Source organism: Ochlerotatus camptorhynchus, unplaced genomic scaffold (genome assembly GCF_037179485.1).
Source record: "Ochlerotatus camptorhynchus isolate MF236.1 unplaced genomic scaffold, CSIRO-AGI_Acam_v1.1 ptg000329l, whole genome shotgun sequence".
NCBI lineage: Eukaryota > Metazoa > Arthropoda > Insecta > Diptera > Culicidae > Ochlerotatus > Ochlerotatus camptorhynchus.
In genome coordinates this window covers 2,096,689-2,117,603 of record NW_027040817.1, presented here as the reverse complement: position 1 = coordinate 2,117,603, position 20,915 = coordinate 2,096,689, and the positions used below count along the sequence as shown (strand labels likewise).

Here is a 20,915-nt window from a genome sequence, read left to right as displayed (position 1 = left end):
TGCGGTATGACATATTTGACACTAACGGATTCACGGGTTCAAAATTCAACAATTATCTAAATGATAAGTTAACGTAGATCAATGATTGGACTAATATTAAGATCAAGCTTATGCTGCTGATTGTTTTATGAGTTCCACTATCGGCATTTACTTTAATCAGATTGGCGACTGTTAGGGCACTTAGATTCAGCTCACTTGTTATCATATGGCTTTGAGTTTTTATCAATGTTACTAGTTTTTCCGCTTCACGTGTACAGATTTCAACTTGCAAATAATTTGGATGCTTGCTAACATTTTCAATAATAACATAGATATCATTCTCAAACGTAAGTTGACCACTGATTCTGCACTCTACAGTCTGCAGTAAACGCTCAAGAGAAGTGAGGATCGCTTTAAGAGTGAGATTTTCCGTATTCTTCCCTTTCAATGCGTACAATGCTCGATCGATCTGTTTTCTAGAATATATTATGCGTAGAGCAGTTCCACACACTGGACAGCAGGCGCCAGGAGGTATGACTACGTTGCATTCATGTGACTTTCGTTTGGGACATTTGATCGATGAACACTTTGCTTCAAGTGTTGAACTTATGACTCCTAGTTCCTGACAAGGTCCGTTATAATCTACGGCAGAAAAATCGCTCCAAGCTTCACACTCACTTCGATAGGTGATTCCATTGACTCCGCAGACCTGAGTTCTCTTTCGTGATGTTTCGCAGTATTTGAAATACTTTTCCTGGTATGCGAAAAGCCCGCCAGACTTGACGAGATCACATACGGTGGGATAGAAGTTCAGATTTGTGTCTCGAATCGAAGTGATCACTGAGCAGTTGGTAGATGCCAGGCTAACTAGAAAGGAAAGTTAAGGAAATTTTAGATTAGTTACACAGAGAGTAAAACAATACTTTTTAGCTATCCTCAGGATTGAACCATGTGTCTAAAGTTAATTTAGGGCTACTGAATGAAATGAAAATCTATCTGAGTGAAAAATCCCGTAAGTGTAAATTTTAAGCCTCTGCTTTTATACAGTAGCTTCGAAGAAACCATCTCATAATTTTGGCTCATACATAACACTATATATTGTCTTCAACTGTGTATCCGTTTTTTATTTGAAATTACCTCCAATGGCTGACAATTAGTGCAAGTTTTTAAAATAGCAAGAGGTTTATCCGAAATCCAGAACCATTCCGGATATATTCCGAAACCCACTGGGGTTACGGCAGTGCCGAATTTGTTAAATGTGATGTGATTCTTGTCGAAATTCTAGTACTACACTAAATTTATTTTGATTCACTATGAAAATTTTCACTATGATTCACTATGAAAAAGACTAGAAGGTCCCGAAGAAACGTGTTCAACTTTTTGGCTCAGCTCTGGTACTCTCTTCGGTCCCAACCTAATCGATGCACCCCTCGAAACATAGGAAAATCCACGAACCCCTCATTTTATCTGTCAAACTTTCATAGAGAATCAAAACAAACATAGTGTAATACTAGAATTTATACTAGAATGGGATACGTAAATCGATTTGCTTGGGACCAATAGGCTAGTCAAGTAGTGAGCCAATTTCAAATCGATAGTTTCTTATTGATTGTTGATGATGATGTAATACCATAGAGGTAACTCTAAGACAAGTAGGTCCCGAAGAAACGTGCTCAACTTTTTGGCTCAGCTCTGGTACTATCTTCGGTCCCAAGCTAATCGATTCACCCCTCGAAACATAGGAAAATCCACTAACCCATCATTTTATCTGTCAATCAGTGAATCAAAACAAACATAGTGTAGTACTAGAATTTATACTAGAATGGGGCACGTTAATCGATTTGCTTGGGACCAATAGGCTAGTCAAGTAGTGAGCCAAATTAAAATCGATAGTTTCGTATTGATTGTTGGTAATACCAACAATACTAACACAAATATCCTTCAGGGGACTACTGTTGAGATACAGAGGTGTATTAGGTTGCATCCTTCTCTCTCCAAAAGACCTATAAATTAGTGGTACATTGGACATGCAAAGCTAATCCCAAGCTCCATCTAGGGTGCAGCTCCATTTTGGTATACGTCACTTTACTTCGAACCTCCGAACTCACCGAAAAATCTAATATCGAATTTGTTTATTATCCAGGTTGGAACCAGTTCCAACCTGTGCGAACCCGAGCTTATTGTCAGTGCGAACCTCAACCCGAGCCAGGTTACAAAAATAAACGTTCTTACTGACGTTTGACAGACAACAAGCAGACATAATCTTGATACCCGATACGGATCCAGCAGCCTTAAATTAATCACAGACGGTTTGATCCTTAGAGATAGACTCTTGTTTGCTCTTATTATTGCGCATTTTGCACCAAGGTCTGCTGCGCTGAAAATAATCCCTCAACCATTTTTAATTTTACTGACCTGAACGATTAAAATTCTGAAGGAAAATTTAAAGCACCGAATCTACTTTGCTGAAATATGCGCAATATCAATACATACCACATCTATGCTGAGGACACGGCTTGTGCATAGTCGACAAGCAAATGTTTCTATCTGGTATACAAACAGACAATGGGCCACACTCTACTTCAACACAAGGATCTCTCGCACGGCACGGTCCAAACTGAATATCACCATCCTGAATGCCAGCACATTTGGCTATACACGCCGAAGGATATGTATTTCCGTTTCGAGCACAAACTGGAACATAATGCGGAGGGCAGTTGCATGGTAAACTCGTGAACGATTTGTTTAACGTAATTCCTGGCATACGACATTGCTTCTTAGTACAGGTAATCTCGCCAGCAAAACAGCTACATATGTTACATTCCACGTAGAAAAATGACAGATGATCAAACCGTTTTCCCGCCAGCGCGCATGAATCGTAACTGATGCACGGAAGTGGTTGGCACTTTTCTATCCGTCCTCCAGTTCCACATCGACAAACCTTTAGGCAGCCTTTTGTCATCGTCGACACTGGTATTCGAACGAACGTTCCTTCGGGTACGAGATAAAATGACGCTTCCCCAAGAGGACAACCATTGACACATTTGTATCCGTAGGTTCCATCTCGATTTACGATACACACCTGACTTGAATTACATGGATTTCCTTTACATGGTGAAAGCAAAGCAACATCTGAATTCTTCTCGGCAAAATCACTTGGTTCGCGGTATCTTTTTAACGATACACACTCAGATTCGTCATTGGCATCCGGAGAGAACATCTGGCACAAGGATGCTACTGAGTGCTTCATCGTCATCCGATTCCAATCCACGCACCGTCCTAACACTTCATAGCAATCTTCTCGGCAAATGCGATTTGTGTGGTAGCTCCTTGTACAAGGCTTAATCTGTAGCAGACATGCAACGGATTTCCATGTTTCAAACGTACACTCGCTGATATTTCGAATCGGTAAATTGATACCAGGAAGCCTGACGTACTGCTGTTCCTTCCACTGTTCCACATCACTGAGGGCTGCGTTATCCGATTGAGCTCTGCAGCTACGAAACAGCTCCGTTGGTCGATTATTGAAATTACTGCAGTACGAAAGTCCATCACATCCCAACTCACACGGTTCGTCAACTATAACAAGACTGCATAAATTAAAATAAAACTAACTCAAGCTAATACCCCTACCTTCATCGACACACTGCTTCATACTATACTCCTCGGTTGAAAGCAAGCAGTCATGCTCAAACTCTGCCAAATTTGTAGTCCATTCGTTGGAATACGTTGCAACGCAAAACTTTCGACATCGGGATGAGTTTGCTTTTAGGCAACAGTGCAGTTTGGCCGAATCCATCCCAACCTGATTGATTCTGGAAATTTCGTTCGAGTTGACTGGAGTTACTTTCTTTTCTCCAAACGAAAAGAAACATTTCCACAACGGATCATGAGGCAACGGAACACCACAACCTGCATTCTGAAGAACATCAACAGTTTCCTCTTCTGTAAAACTTCCATCCAACAGAGTTTCTCGGCATGATTTTTTGCATTGGTTATCAGAAGTGTGGTCACAGCATGGAAGATCTACATTAAAAAAAAAGCGATTGAACAAGTTGCAACATTCTAACCATCCTAATGTATTACTCACAATGTTTCAAATTTCCATTGACGGTAACTTCAGTGTATGTTTTGATACACTGCAGAACATCCGTATTGTTATTGCTGCATGTTCGTTGGACTAGTTCCCTCTGATGTTTGTTGGGAGTTTGATTCGTCCTGAATATATCCTTACACGCTAGTAGACATTCCGATGTTCTAGCGTGCCCACAACAGCTATCTCCATCCTCTTGACGTTGGACACAATCGAACAAACGCTGTTCGTCACTATGTCGGCATCCTGTCTGGAGGTTATCTCGTTTCGCTGAGGTAGAGCAAGCGTTCTGGCACTTCAAAGACATCCCTAGTGAACAGCAGGTTCGTCCTGGCCATGTGAGACCCCGTTGAATAGACGTGAGCGTAATGTTCATGCAGTCCCAAAATGGGGATTCGAATGGTTGACAAAATCGACGAATATCGTGCAGCTTCCATTCTTTGGCATTTGTATCTGTTGCGAGTTTGATGAGAGAAAGCTGTAATAGAGAGAATTTAGACACATGTAAGAATAAGGTTATGCATGTGGATTAATATGATTTTTATTCTTTTTGTTATGAAATTATGTATTTCAGAAGATATGTGTGCAGTTTAATATTTACGAAGTGACAGAGCAAGGAGCTTCGGAGACTCATCTAATTATAATAAAATACGTTGATATTCATGTACCACTTGCATACGGGGAAACTGGGGTAAAAATGATCATTTGGTGGAGAAGTCATCGAATAAGCACTTAAAAGCAATGTTGATTTTACCCCCACTTCCACTTATGCCTTATTCAGACTACAGATTTATAACATGTTATAATAATTATCGGCAAGAAAAATGTCATAAAGATAGCTCAACTAACATTTTCAGCTTTAAAAGCCATCTTTTCCAGCATTGTGCTGAAAAAAAGCTGCAGATACAGCCTGTACTCAAATTTTTCACAAACATTATTCAATTTGTCAGTGGCTCTGAATAATAGCAGCCAATAAACGCTAATGTCACTTCTATGCAAATATTAATGATTTTTCTACCTTGGAAGCATTTTTAAAGTCATCTATGTTTATTTTTAGACTAGTGCAGTTTTACAGCTACAAAGCTGAACTAACTAGTCGAGAAAAGTGATTCATGTGCACCATTATAAAGCCTCTACACAGCGATCCTGTTGTAGAAGGTCATGTAGATTGGTTTGCGGCAGTTCAAAGTGTTGGCGTAGCGAAGTTGATTGTGGCAAGGTTTGCCAATGCAGTCGACTTGAGTTCGAGTCCAGGGTTCCGGTAACAATTTGGTGGTGTGCTTATAACTAATTTCGAGTAATTTGATTCGCCACTAATTAAAATCAATAAATTCCTCCAAGTAAACAATATTTAACACGGTTGCATTAATTCAGAATTTCAATGAGGCTTTATGGAAAATCAATATGAATATTTGCACTAATCATTATGTTGAGTTCCATGTGATTTGAGGTATAGCAAGATGCATTTCGGCGCATCTCAGAATCTGTCCACTTCCCGGGGGTACCCGGTACATCTGAAAGAGGTCATTGTGGTCATTGGGTCTGAAAATGTCCACCATTGATCTTATAGTAATCTTATATCAATCTTTTGCCAACAGCGGCGCCGGTGGTGTAGTGATAAGCGTGATTATCTCCCACCCCAGCAGGCCTGGGCTCAATCCCAGTAGGTGCCGCCGGGATATTCTGATGCATAACATCTCTGATCACGGAAGGTAAGTAAAGTCGTTGGTCCCCGGTTCATGAGTTGATGGGTCGATAGATAGGGTCCAGGTGTGGGAACTGCCTCCCTGGCATCGGTAGTATTGGTGCTCAGCATGGAAAACAAGATCGACGGAAAACAAATCAAGGAAAAAATCTTTTGCGAAAATTCTCCAGCGGAATCTGGAATTCACATTTTTGTTCATATCTTCGGAACCATAATTCCGATCGGTAAAAAATCAATAGCGATGGGGATCTGAATAACATCTTCTAGAACTTGTTCCACTCAAATTGGTCCAGCCATCTCTGCGAAAATTGAGTGAGTTACAGTCATACGAACTTACACACATACATACATATATACACCATATATATGACCAGACACATGGCTGCTTCAGGAAGTACCTGCATCGGTTCGGACACACAACGGCACCCTTCTGTCCAGAGTGTGGGAATGTGGAAGAATCACCAGAGCACGTGGTCTTCGAATGTCCTAGATTTGATGCTGTGCGAGAGGAGATGCTCGCCCTTAGCACGGAGAATGTCGTCGAAGGAATGTGTCGAGAGGAGGGCACCTTTAACGCCGTCAGCAGAGCAGTAACGAAGATCATTTCAGCGTTGCAGCGAAAATGGTGAGAGGACCAGCTAGAAAGTAGTAACGTGTCACCGCGACTGTGTGCCCAGTCGTCAAGCGGTGGCATAGGCATTGGTTTTGTTAATGGAAAAATATTATGTGCATTCCCCAATGGAAACTACATGAAAATTATAGCTCAAGTATTGCTATAGCTCAAAATTAAACGAAGGGAGATTTTACGCGATAGTTAAAATTCAGAATTTTTTTCTGTGTACGTTTTCAAGAATATGAGTGAACCTCAACTTGGAGTCGACCTCATTTGTCGTGTAATCGTAATTTATCTTTTTATTAATTGCTTTTAACGTATACGGCATAATCTATTCGTATCTATTTCATGACTATGCTGCAGCGAACAAGTCTGACGTCGAACCGCCCAACGTGCAACGCTGAATGATTGTGCGGCTTCGGCTTGTGTCGTTAGGCATCAACTTTTTGATGGCTGTGTTAGGGGTGAGCACCTTTCGGTTGAAGAAAATGTATGGGAAATTCGAATATTTACATATTTCTTCAGTGTTAACCAGGGTTCCTTCCATTCATTTTGGCTAAAAAAATGTTTTATTAAATTATGGAATAGTAAGATATTATGATAATAATTGGTTTGCGTAAGCAACAAGACAAGATTGTAAAGTTTGTGTTTGAAACATAAAACTTGCATATTTAGCTTTGACAGAGTCACAATGAGTGGTTTTCTGATCGCCTTTTCGCGAAGAGTGAAGAGCGAAGAGTGGGTGAGATAAATGACAAAAACGCTTATTGCGACTCTCATGTAGCAAAATTGGCAGGTATTATGTGTCAAACACAAACTTTACAATATTTTCTAGTTGCTTACGCAAACAAAATATTATCATAATATCTTATTATTCCATAATTTAATAAAACATTTTTTTTTACGAAATGAATGGAAGGAACCCTGGTGTTAACTATTTAAATATTTAGAAAATGATAATGTGTGACATACCATACCAATATTATAACACTGGTAAATAGATTGACACACAAATCATCAAAATCCATTATTGACCAAGTTATTAGCATATAAAGTCTGACCAATTTTCGCTGCATTTCTATGAATTGGCACCCTTCCCGAAAGACGTAGTCCTACGTTAAAATTGGAGGACTGATAAAAACCAATTGTTCGATGTCCACTACGTTGTCCGATGCAAAAATGAGCTTCAGTACGACATCGACAAAGCTCATCCCATACCTGCCCGATATCAACCGGTCGCAATGCCTGCAAGAACGTTCAGCATGACGGCTTGCTGCTTGCTACGTCGTCCGAAACGGACATGAGTAGAGGCACGACAGCAGCACTGTTTTATAGCTTTTCAGGTTCAAGATGTGGTATTCGAGTATGGCGACTGGGTTTGGGGATATTTGAAATATACGTTCATGAAAACAGTGATAAAATTATAATTTGTTAATTTTTCAATAGTTTTTGTTTTATGAAAAACTGGACCATTATTCATTTTAGCAAATTTGTAGAGTTATTTCTTGTCGATTGGCGTATTTGGATTTTAAATTCATCTACATGGATAGAAATCTCCTTATACCTTTTGGCAAATTTATATGGCTGATTATTCATAAAATGTATAAGTCAACTAATAAACAGACGCCTTGCAAAAAGTTTATGAAGATCATGTGTCAAATGAAGTGTATAAGCGATCACACATACCTTTTATGCATTCGTATGGACCTATGTGGTTTGTCTTATGGAATGTATAAGGCTGATGTTTTGGCAAAAATGTATAAATGAAACACATGAATAAAATAATTGATTTTCGTTACGTGTATAAATGACAAAATTACAAGTTTTCAAAACCAAACACTATTTCACCACACAGTTTTTTTTTATATTTGCAACCCAGTATAGTTCCAAAATCCGTAGTTCTACACAGCAAAAACATAATTTTGATATAACATCATCGTGTCAAAAAATTTGTGTAATATTACTTGCCAAAAAGGACAAAATTATCATTAATACAGTGCATGAACTGACATCACGCTGCTTTTACTGCATTTGTTTATTTTTGTGGCCATAAAAATTACATGAAAATTTCGACATGATGGAAGTGCATCCTCTTGGATGTAATATTAAAATTTATTTTTAGCTGTTTAGCTTTTGTAGGATATTTAACAGTTTTTTTTTTCAAAATCCGGAAGCTGCCATCTTGCATTTTAGAAAATTGGGATCCTTATAAAAGTTCAGAACTCTCTCACTACGCAGCGCTAGTGTGCCCAAGAACTTCTTGTTTAATTTGAAAAACCTTTAAAAGTGCCAAATACTTACCCCACCATTTGGATATTTTCGGAACGGGGACGATGTGTAGTGGCCACAAATAAATTATTGATGCCATTTTGGAACCCAATATGGTGACTCCTAGTTTGTGAAAGAAAATCAAATACCCAACCATAACTGTATTTTCGGGACTATGGCAACATATGGAGGTCATAAATGGATGATTATGCAATTTTAGAATCTAAGATGGCAATTTCCGTTTTTAGTGGATTTGGCGTAAATTTGCACGATGTTTCATAAAAAAATTAGCGCAATACCGCATAAACCAGCGGTGCCGGTGGTGTAGTGGTAAGCGTGATTGCCTCTCACCCCGAGGGCCTGGGTTCAGTCCCAGTCGGCACCGTTGGGATTTTCTGAGGCATAAAAACTCTCATTACGCCTTTATTCGGAAGGGAAGTAACACCATTGGTTCCCGGTCCATAAGTTGATAGGTCGATAGATAGGGTCCTGGTGTGATACTCAGAACAGAAAATAAGCGCGACGGAAAACAAGATCGTCGGAAAACAAATCAAGCAAAAAAAATCACATAAATCATCAATGGAGTATTTGGCACTTTTACAGCCCTTAAAGTTTTTTTTTTAATTCTTTATTAAAGAGATTTTTAGCCTTAGGGTAGTTCATCTCTAGAGCCCTTAAAGTTTACCGAAGACAACAAATCAATAATTTGTTGTCTTCGAGCTTACACAGGTAGCCCATGTGAACACTAGTTTGGCGTAGTGAGAAATTTCTGAACTAATATAACCACCATCCAAAAGAACTTGGTTACTTGAAGTTGTGAAGACAGTAACCTTCTATATAGCAAGGATCTTGAGATACAGCTTGTACAGGAAGTTAAAGTGCACATTAGTGCCGCGTAGTGAGCAAATTCTGAACTACTTTCCACCAGCCAAGGGCTTGTTCCACAGAACAATGTTGCCTAAGACAGAGTCCTTTTATATGACTCCACTGGAACCAATTAAGTCAACTCCCATGTGCTACGTTTAATTCCATGTATGCGGTTTCGTTATATGCAGTCCGTATTATGCGCATATATGGAGGGATAGCTGTATATTAGTATACACAAAGGCGTTGCATGAGTTTGTTCCAACCGTCCCAATAGCCATGAGTAGCTGACTAAGTTCGTCACATTTGCTTGTATAGTAAGTAAAGGTTACCTCATATCGTATAGCATTTTAATACAGTTTAAAGCTGTATAAATGAAATAAAATGAGAAAGCGCTTACATTGTGAAAATTGTTAATTGGGCTTACAGCCATAATTGGAACACCTTTCCTATATATATTTTTTAATTTGGAATTTTAGAATGAAGTACCCTTCCCCCACAATTATGGATCTCTTCTGTCTTCAAAGTTAAATAACTGGATGATACAAACGTTTGTATACCAAATAATATGTTTAAGACAACATATCAATAGTTTTCTAACTTTTGGAATAGCAAGCATAATTTTTAACACAGAATTAAGTATTTTTTCATGAACATGCAATGTTGATGCTCAGAACCTGTAAAAATAACATCGTTTTTCTCAAGCAGCCTGAGCAGTACGTTCCATGTTCATAAGCTTACAAAGTGATATAATTACCAATTTCAACCCAAGAAATGGCTCCTGTACCACGATCAAGATATGTTTATTACAATTAAACTAAATTTTGGTAGTTGACAACACTTTTTTGGTGAAAATAAGCAATCATTTAAGTGGTCCATAATTGTAACTGGATAAATTTAGCTTCCCACAATTATGGACTTGCTTCCAATGCGATTATTTCATCAGTGGAGCAAGCCACTAAGTATTACATAATGTTTTTAAGCAGGAACACACAGCGAAACCCAAAACGGAAGCAATGCTGTGAAAAATGCTGTTTCTGAAGCCCGAAGGACAGGGAAGGTTCGTAAAGGTGTATTCAGATCTAAGCGTACATTAGCGGAGCGGAGCAAAATTGGCGTTGGAATGAGAGGGAGAACTAGTACTTTTCTCCCTCTCGTACCTTCGCAAAATCTCTCTCCGCGCGTGAAATATCGCTCAGATCTGAATACACCTTAAAGCGGCTAAGCGTTATGAGGTGTCATTTACTACGGTTCAACGGCACTTAAATACTCCCCCGAAGAACGTCAAGCCTTGACCCTCAATGATATTCCGGCCAGATGAAGAAGCTCACTTTGATCGGTGGACACTTTACATGTCCAAAGTTGGGTTCTCCATGATTGAAACAGATTTGACACACGTTTTCAAAGACTACGCCGATAAATTCAGACAAACTCGCAATTTTCCAACTTCATTTCCTAGTGAGCTACTGCAATTTGAAACTGTTTATTAGTTTTAAAGAATATTAATCAAAATAAATTTATCATGATTATTTCAGGTAAAAATTGGGCGCACCGTTTCTTGCAAAGGCACCCTTCAATTAAAAATAAGTTCACTACAAACATTTCAAGATCAGGAGCTCAGCTAACTGAGGACTAAATTCGTCGAGTATGTCGCAAATGATCTTTTCAAAGACTGAAACTGAGTATCCTGCAGTCATTTTTGTAGATAAACACAAAAGCCATATCGGTATTGAGCTGGCTGAGTTTTGCACACAAAATCAGAGAATACTGATTTCCCTTTACCCTAATTCCACGAGAATTATCCAACCACAATTCTATGGTTCATTCAAGACCATTGGTGCAAGGTTCTCAGGCAATTTAACCAAGGTAGTGATTCTGCTAGAGTCACAAAATCTAACTTTGCCATGCTTTTGAAAATGGCTCTGGACAATTTCACAAATTCAAAAGACTGTTTGAAAAAGGCATTTAACATTAAATGCAAACAAATTTTGTGGACTCTGTCCCTGGAACGTCAGTGTGATCGATTTAAATTCTTTACCTACGAACGCTTTTAAAACACTTGAAAATCCTACCGAGTGCGTAGAAGTGGATGAATCAACTGAGAATGCAACAAGTCAAACTATTGCTCATGACTATCAACTTCAACTGAAATACATAGCTGGGATTGAATTTCGATCAGTTGTCGATATTTTAGAACAACAGGCAGAAAGATTTTTGTTATGGGCCACTCGAAGAGCCCGCTTTGTTAAATTTCTGGAAGTTAAATAAGAGCAAAGCCGAATTACTATTTTCAACATAACCGCTTCAAAGTGATACCTTGGAATTGGTTGTGAACGATAACGGCAAATGCTCATATTTACCAGAAACAGATCGTGAAGTAAACAGTGATAAGAAATTATTTTAATATGTTCATTCATTTAACTCTTTTATACAGGCTTGCAATTGTGCTGTAAATACTATTTTTCGTTATTATGAAACAATGGGATACTATAATGATAGTTTTTATTTGTAAAATGCAAGAAGAGGTGGTAAAGTTTTTTATATGGCATATGAAATTTGTCAATTTTGCTTTCAGAAGGTCACTACTAGCGATTTTATGATCGCTGATTGCTTGCTCATCGCGTTGATCATCGTTACAGCTAATCGCTATTGTGACCCTCTGAAAGCTAAATTGACATGAAACTTTACCTTCTGTTCTGGCATCTTGTAAATAAGAATTATCATTAAAATATTACATAGCTTCATAAATCCGAAAAACAGCATTTTAGCTGTAATGAGCATTTGCAAGTTTGCTTTTATATTATGGTGATATTATTCAGACATTGGGGTTAACTCCACAAGCGATGATCAGGATTGCGTTGTTCTACCTTCTGCTGCCTACTCGGGTGAGGGACTTGTGGTAAACTTGTATGATCTGTAAGCTAACACTTTTCTCATACTCAAATTCAGTAACAGATTCTCTAAACCCTATCCAATGGCACAATTTGACAGAAAATGTGGAAACTTCAATTACATCCAGTTCAAACTCAAAGGATCCATTTAAAGATGTACTAGTCTGGCCGCGAGTTGCACCCACTGATCCAAACCAACGGGAATGTCGTATTCAGAAACATTTGCCATCTGTGACTACCAGTGATAGGTTGCTACAATGATATAAGAAAAAGGATTTGAAAAAGAAATAAATCAAAGATGCCAAGAAAGAAAAGATCGAGGAACGTAGAATTCTGAAACAAAAAAGAGATGAAGAAAAGCTTCTAAAGAGTGCTCTTAAGAAAGAAAAACAAAATCAAAATAAGAAAAAATCTACAAAAAGAGTAGCCAGAAAACCCAAGACCAATAAAGAGTTTTTTTTTGCAATGTCATAATTTGAATGAGTTCTGTTGAATAAATCAGTTGAGAAAAATTATTTGTATTTATTGATCCATAATATGATGCAAATTGATCCATAATTGTGACCTGTCCTACAAGTGATCCATAATTATGTATTAATTGAATCATGAGAAAAACATTTTTGCGAGAAAAATTTACATTAAAGGGCGAACACGAAATTATTGCGACACCGAAAATGTCATGCCAATTTTCTTATAATGCTTAGAATCAAACCAAAATTTTAGGGTAGTTTTATACATATATTTACTTCAAAAATCAAAAGAAAAGTTAATCGATGGAGCCTTGAGTGTAAAATTGAACGCATTTTCGCTTGATGCCCTCCATCAAAGTCTTTACAGTGTCATCCGGTACCAGTTTCTCAGTTTTTTTTTCCATTTTCTTAACATGTCCTTCTCGTCTTTGACTGTCTTCTTGCTCTTCCGAAGTTCCCGCTTCATTATTGCCCAGTACTGCTCCACCGGGCGCAGCTCCGGACAGTTTGGCGGATTCATGTCCTTTGGAACAAAATGGACAGAATTGGCCTCATACCACTCCAGGACACTTTAAGAATAGTGGCATGATGCCAAATCTGGCCAAAATAGCGGAGCTTCGTCATGCTGCTGCAAGAACGGCAAAAGGCGCTTCTCGAGGCACTCAGATTTGTAGATCTCGCCATTTACTGTGCCCTTTGTCACGAAAGGCTCACTCCTCAGTCCGCAAGAGCAGATGGCCTGCCAAATGAGATATTTGGAGGCGAACTTCGACATTTTCTTCTTCTTAAATCACATCGAATTTCCTCTTGCCGATGAAAAACTCCAACCCCGGAATTTGCTTAAAATCGGCTTTTATATACGTTTCGTCGTCCATCACACAGCAGCCATATTTTGTCAGCATCTTCTCGTAGAGCTTCCGTGCCCGAGTTTTAGCCGTCGATTGTAGCCGCTCATCGCGGTTTGGGAAGTTCTGTATCTTGTATGTATGTAGTCCAGCTCTTTTCTTTGCATTCTGGACGTAGCTCTGCGACATGCCGATCTTTTTAGCCAAATCACGGCTTGAGACGTTGGGATTTGCTTTAATCATCCGCTTCACCTTTCCCTCCGTCTTTTTGTTCTCCGGTCCCGGTTTTCTTCCAGCTCCTTTGCCGTGGTCCAACGTCAACCGCTCCTGGAACCGCTTCAACACTCTGGAGACGGTTGAATGGTGAATGTTCAACATTTTTCCCAACTGCCGGTGCGACAGGTCAGGAAATTCCAGGTGTTTGGAAAGAATTTGTTCTCTCAACTCGCGTTGGTTCACCTCCATTTTCGTTGAATTGAAAAACACGACTTCGAGTTTGACAGCATGTACACAATACACATCAATGAGAAAGTGTGCAAAATTTGGTTGATTTTTACCCAATGGTAAAAAGTTATGCCCTGTTGAATGTGTCGCAATAATTTCGTGTTCGCCCTTTACATGGAAATAATTACAAAATCAACCGAAAGAATAAATATTCAGGTACGGAAAAGCGTTATTTGCATTGCAATAAAACAATAAAATAACTTAATTATGATTTTTTGAAGACATGCATTCCTCTTAAGTGATCCATAATTGTAGAGGGGAGTTAAATTAATTATAGTTTCTCTACACGACCGAGCACATCTCCAGTATGTAAACAACCAAAATTAAATCACTTTCTTTTGTAGCTCCAAGATCATGACCACAAGCATAACTATAAACAAGCGATGTCTCACGATGAATGTGCCGCTTAATCGGTGCCTAAACCGATACATCCGGCAAGTGTCAACATAGCTTAATTTCCGTGTTTCAGAAAACTAAGCACATGATTAAATTAAACGCTAAAAATGAATTCGTTCGTGATGGCTCAACTTGGTTACACTTGGTGGTTGATGTGGAGAAATGTGTAAACGAAAGGCCGTTGATCCTCAACTGTAAATAATGTGCCTGATTCGCATGCAGCAATCTAGTCGCCTCACCTCAGTATGACAGGAAGAAGAAATGTAATAAATTATGCCCGTTGGCAACTACGCAGAAAAGTGTGTGATTCCATGTTCCGACACCCGAACGTGAATCACAGTAGCAAACAAGAAGGGCACCTACAATGTATTAAAAACAAACAAGATGCATATATGGACGCAACCAGTTGTATAAATCATAAAAGAGGATAGAAGTAACGAAAAATGCGTCATCCGTCGTATTTTAGAAAATTCATATTGTCGCCACGGGTTATTCGAAAAACAAAAACGCTGCTCCAGCACAAAACCAACAAGTCAAAATAACAATGCATGAAATATTAATATGCAAGTCAAACCTATCCCAAAGGAAGGCAACGATGATTGAGCCGTCAGTTGAGCGGGGAAGCGACAGTCATTAATTATGATCAGTTTCAGGCGAAAAGCCATCAATCCAAATTTTTCGATTCTAAGAAGTGGATGATTTCTATAAAGAAAGAATGAGATTTTGATACAAGATACGTCATTAATATAATTCAAACCATTGTATACTGAACATTATTTTCCAATCAATGGTAATACATTGAATAGGCGTTAAGTAATTGAACAGTTGCTATGTTTGCTGTCTGTGCCAGACATTATCAACAATACATTATTCCCAGCAAGTACGAACAAATCAATACTGCAGTTCTGGTTTGCCAATAGCTATTTCTCCATCAGTTTTACAAATGGCGTCAATCGTACAATACTTATCAAACTGGGCTATTTCCTTTGCCCTAATCGTTGCAGCTACTGGACATCAACCGATGTCCATGGAACCCGTGGAACAAAACAACAAGTCACATTCATCTAGATTTGTCTCGATTCGAAGAGTAACAAATCACGCTCATCTCTGTTGGGCCGTTAAGATAGCACCAACCGCTTTTGCCACTAGTTGGGAATGCCTGGATGGATACTCCAAAACTCATCTTACACTTGTTTACGGCGACATTCAACCAACCAAAAACGATCAACAAATACTGGAGAAGAAGATCGCCAAATTAGCCAGGAAATGTCGACACAATATCGAAAACGTTGCTCTTCTCGTGCATAATAAGCAGTCGCTTTTATTTGAAACAGTGCGGAATTACGTGGCCTCGTATGGTCTTCTGAGTCACATTGAAAAGTGTAAGGAGTGTAAAGTTTTGAAAATTCAACGACGATTGAGTTGCTCTGCTAAAAACATAGCGATTGTGTATAACAACTGCATTGATCATGTGACATCCGTGTGACTGTGACTGTTACTGATGCTGAGAATGTGAAAAAAACTTTTTTTTTTACTAATTACTAATTATCAATTACGTCATATAACAGAACGTCACTACGAGACTACAGCACAATAAACAGATTTACAAAAATAACAAATATTGATGATTTAATACATTGAATATCACTGAGCTGTAATAACCAAACATAAGCATCGCAAGAAGCTCAACCACAAATAAATTCTTATAAAACTGCAAATATTCTCTCAAATTTCAAATATATAACTCAGGCGTTCATCATCACCACACATTAGCATACATTATTGCCAAAATTCACTTTTGATCTTGATAGAAGGAAACACGCTCCACAGCCAATTCCACAACAACGAGGTTTCCTGACACCTAAAGGTCGTAAAAATTGAAACAGCGTGACGATCGATATGAGTGAAAACATGAATAAAATAAAGCTGCACAAAAAATCCTCTATCATACTCACGCTCTCACACGCCGCTTTACATGAACCGTGCACATCCGAACAGCATGTGAAGATATCTGCAAAGAAAAACAACAACAAAAAATACAAAACGCAAATGTAAGATTGAGACCACTCCATATTTTACGGCTCTATGGTACAAGGCAGTCAAAGAAAAGGCATCAAATGACGACACTCTCGACGCGAAACAAGTGGGTGAAATCGTTGATATTTTTCTCTTCCATTTGTTATGTTTGGCCATTCAGTTCAGATTCAGATGGTCTGATAAGATTACCGAGTGGAAAGGAACCGTTTTGAGGACAGGAAATAAACGGAGAATAGGGAAATCTTACGCTGAGGTCTATTCAATTTGTTTGTGACATCTGATTTGGGTTGGCTACCTGTTGTGGGAAGGGTACAATGGATATAAATTGAGGTTTTTCATGGTTTGTGTATGCTTAAAGATTCCGAGATATAAATTAAATAAATACTCAAACAACTGAAATAATTTTCTTCTAAAATTATCAAAACTACAGCAAGAGACAAATCAAATCTGTTTTGAGAAATGGCTGATCCACAGGGTTGATTCTCATTCACTACGATTAACTTATTCTAGCTGCACTTCCACAGTTAATTGAGAGCTTTCGATACTATTTTTGCATTAGTATAATTGTGTGGCAGGGATCACATGTAACCCACGTCTATATACCTAAAAGTGTGTTATTTGATTAGGTTTGAGTATGTCTAGTATTTATAACACTTAACTTTACAACAATATTTAAATAAAACAACTAGTTACTCAGAGTTGGTTGCAAATAATGCTATCTAACATGAAGCTAAACACTCAAACAGGGCATCAGGTGTGTCCACTCTCCCCTACGATAATTTTCAATAATATTGATTTGTGTGGGGTCCATGATATCACAGATTGACCTAGCTATTAGGAGGCACCGTACTTCATGACCAGTCCGTCTGTGCTGATGGTGGCTTCTCATCACGTCACATCACATTATTGGTAGAATATGAGAAACAAATTAAAATTGACATATGCAAGCCAAAAATAACTCAACGACGAGGAATCACCATAACAAAACATTCACTATTGTCACAAAACATTCTTCATCGTCGTGATCCTTAACCGTTTCATTAGACTTGGCAGAAAGATGCGAAAGACCACACTTGATATATCCACATTGCAGTTTCCTCTTGCTGCTCCCTGCGATTCACAATGGGAACAACGTAAGTATAAAAATGGACATTAATGTGCTTGAATATAGCGTTCAATTTCATTTGCTTCCAAACATGACCGGAACGTTGTTTTTGCAAAAATGCAAGCAGCTGCAACAAGCGAAAGAAGTTGTTCAATTATTTGAGCAATGCAAACAGTTAAGGCCTTATGTTTCTGGCAACAAGAGGTAGTTGGTGGTATGGCGAACATATTGGTATTAACGTGGAACTCTGCGGAAAGGATTTCTTCCTCATCTATTTTTTTTTTAATATCTACCTACATTCTAATGAAAATATTTTTAAACACATTCATAGTTTTGAATTGTAACCTTTACAACCCTTCCATATCATGACTGTATACATTATGACAGGTTTTAAGTTTTCTTTTTTCTAGGGTTTGTATGCACGGTGAAGGGGGTCTAAAACCTCTCCAAAAATGTCTACGTAGTTTATGAACAGCCCCTAACTAATGCATGGTTGCGACGAATTTCTAAATTAAATTAATCACAACATAAATTAATAAAGGTGAAAATTCTACAATTTGAATGGATAACTCATCAATTAGAATCACTGTGCTCGACTTTGTTTGCAAGACGATCCGCCTAAAGTCACAATCCACCCGTTTGATGTTTGTCGCTATATGTATTGCACTGAGCTGCCAGCCATGCAGAGAGATGGATGTAGCCAATACAACTGGTGGTTTTATTTTATTTTTCATACGAACGAAAATTCCATCCGTGTAACGAAATCATCGGGTTAGGGATGCTATAAAATATTCAATAATTTGAAATGACCGTCATAGCTTGAGGAAAAACTTTTTTTTTTGGTTCCAATTGTGGAGCCTATGGAATTTCAAAAGTTACTACAAAACCCGCTAATTACCGCTAATCATATTTTTTGCAATACCGTGGACTCCCGGTAATCTGACCGTTTTTAATCTGAACACTTTTTAGTTTGAACCCCGCTATTTTTAACGCCAAGCAAACTAAAAATTGCTTAAAAGTCATTAGCCCATGGAATGGAGTAATGCAAAAAAGCGCCATGTGAAACTCACTTTTCTAATGGTCATAGGGTTAGTAGAAGTTCAAATTAAAAATGAACCCCGTAGTCCGCATTGTGCTCTCTTGCCGTGCGGATCTATTTGCTTTTTTGCTGAACGAAGTGTTACTACTACCTAAGGCTACAACAAATTTAAACAGCACTTTTCAGTGCTCAACCTGTAAAATTTCTACCTTGTTCAACTTTATTCCTCTTCGATCCTTGTTTGGACCCTACCCGAGGTAATCCTTCTTGGATATCGATTTGGAAAATTCCTCTTCGATCCTTCAGATTCTTATAGTAATCTTCTTGGAAGTCGATTTGGATAAAAAATTTACTGCCGCCATGGCGCCTAAGCGCAAAAGAAAGGGGTAAACTTTTGATCCCCCTTATGATGAAATTAATTTGAGTAATCAATTTGATTTGCTCACGGATGATGAGAATGATCCATCATGCAAGAAACATTCTAGTAAACTTTCCCGGCTTAATGCCAAGAAGGAAAAGATTCCCCCTATTGTGATAACCATTTCCAATTGGAACTTTTGAAATTCGTGAAGGTTAAGTTTTCACTACAAATTGGACGTCGGGGTGAATGCCGTGTATTCGTTGAAACCTTGGACGGATTTAAATGTCTTCTCAAGTATCTTACTGAGAAGCAGCATATTTTTTTTACTTACGACACCAAAACTGAACGTGTGTTCAAGGTTGCCATGAAAGGACTGCCCAGTGGTGAATCCCTGGAACAGATGTGCCACTCCAAGTAATCAAAATGAAAATGAAATCCCGTCCTAGCGATTCGCGCAACGGGATTAAATGATGGTGGTCCCACCTCTTACCCCTACAAATGTTTGAGCTGGACGATTTATCTTTAAGATAATTTTAATGATAATTTAACCAGGTTTGCAAACAAAATCGAATTGGTTACAGTGACAGATATAAATTTCCTCTAGAGTTTACAGTTGCTTCCCAGCGATATAAATGTGAAAAAGTTCAGGCATCCACCTCTTAGTTCGCCTTTTAGTCCACCTAAAATATTCATAAGTATTACAAGCAATCAAGAGTTAATGAACAATCAACAAAGCATCCTATTACACTAACAACCCCGCAATCTGATGCTATCATAATTTTCAGCAATGTCAGGAAGGCTCACGAACCCCCAACATTTGCCAGAAAACTTACTACTAACTCAAGGTATTTGCCAAATAACCTTCAAAATTGCATTTTTTTTTTTACCAATTTTTAAATCCAGTCCTCTATATCTGCAATACGCGCGCGAGGCTCAAACCTTTGTAGACTACTTTTTTTTTAAATCTACTACTATTAAATCAAATAGGGGAATTTACGTATTCTCGGCAACCTAAGCAGCGACCTTCTTTCTATAGCCTTTTTCTCTAAGGAATGCACACATATGCAGTATTGGTTTGTTTACAATCTTTTGCTGCCAGCTGCTCTAACAATTTCAGTCGAAAGAATTGTCGAAAACTGTTTTGAAACGCATTTACAAAGCTCCAATCTTCTCTAGTGAGAGCGAGTATTGTCGGCAACCAGTTTTTCTTCGGCAACCGTTCCATTTGAACTGCATGTAAATCTGCTGTTCTATTATCGGCAACTCGAAATCAGCTACAATTTGAAGTGCGTGTGTTGCATTTCAAGAAAACCTTGCTAGATTGCTTTTTCTCAGTGGTAAACATATAGTCAAATTGAAGCTGAAAGCATAAAGAATCGTTTGCATGCATTCAGCAAAGTGTTTTCGTAAGAAAATCCAGTGAAAACAGTGTTTCATTTTGGGTTGCCGAAAATAGTCTGTCATGCCGAAGCCGTCATTTCCCCTATTAAAAATCCATCATTACCCTCGTGGCGAACAAAAATAGTTTTTGCAGTGCTACAATAATTATTAAAAAGTCGTTATGACAGCTATCCACATAAAATAATCCGTTAGATATAACTTCGTCAAGAAACATAATTTGTCAATTCATAAAAAAATCACTGGATAACTGTTAAAAAGACAGTTTTAACGTGTGAAATGCAGTGTCTTTTAAATTCTGTAAGTATTGCTGAACGTTTTATATGTCTAGGCATCGAATTGAAAAC

At 38.3% G+C, this 20,915-nt stretch overlaps 1 protein-coding gene across 1 annotated transcript in view; it reads right to left on the bottom strand.

Moving 5' to 3' along the window:
* Window positions 1-20: 20 nt before the first annotated feature.
* Window positions 21-20,915, bottom strand: part of Reck (Reversion-inducing-cysteine-rich protein with kazal motifs) — a 52,056-nt gene continuing 31,161 nt past the window's right edge. Inside the window, exons 2-6 of the mRNA XM_065230255.1 lie at window positions 16,584-16,639; window positions 4,070-4,550; window positions 3,613-4,005; window positions 2,473-3,558; window positions 21-846 (exon numbers count right to left, since the gene is read on the bottom strand). Of these exons, the coding sequence (XP_065086327.1) occupies window positions 53-846; window positions 2,473-3,558; window positions 3,613-4,005; window positions 4,070-4,550; window positions 16,584-16,639 (2,810 nt within the window). The 3' untranslated portion in view covers window positions 21-52. The remainder of the gene's footprint in view (window positions 847-2,472; window positions 3,559-3,612; window positions 4,006-4,069; window positions 4,551-16,583; window positions 16,640-20,915) is intronic.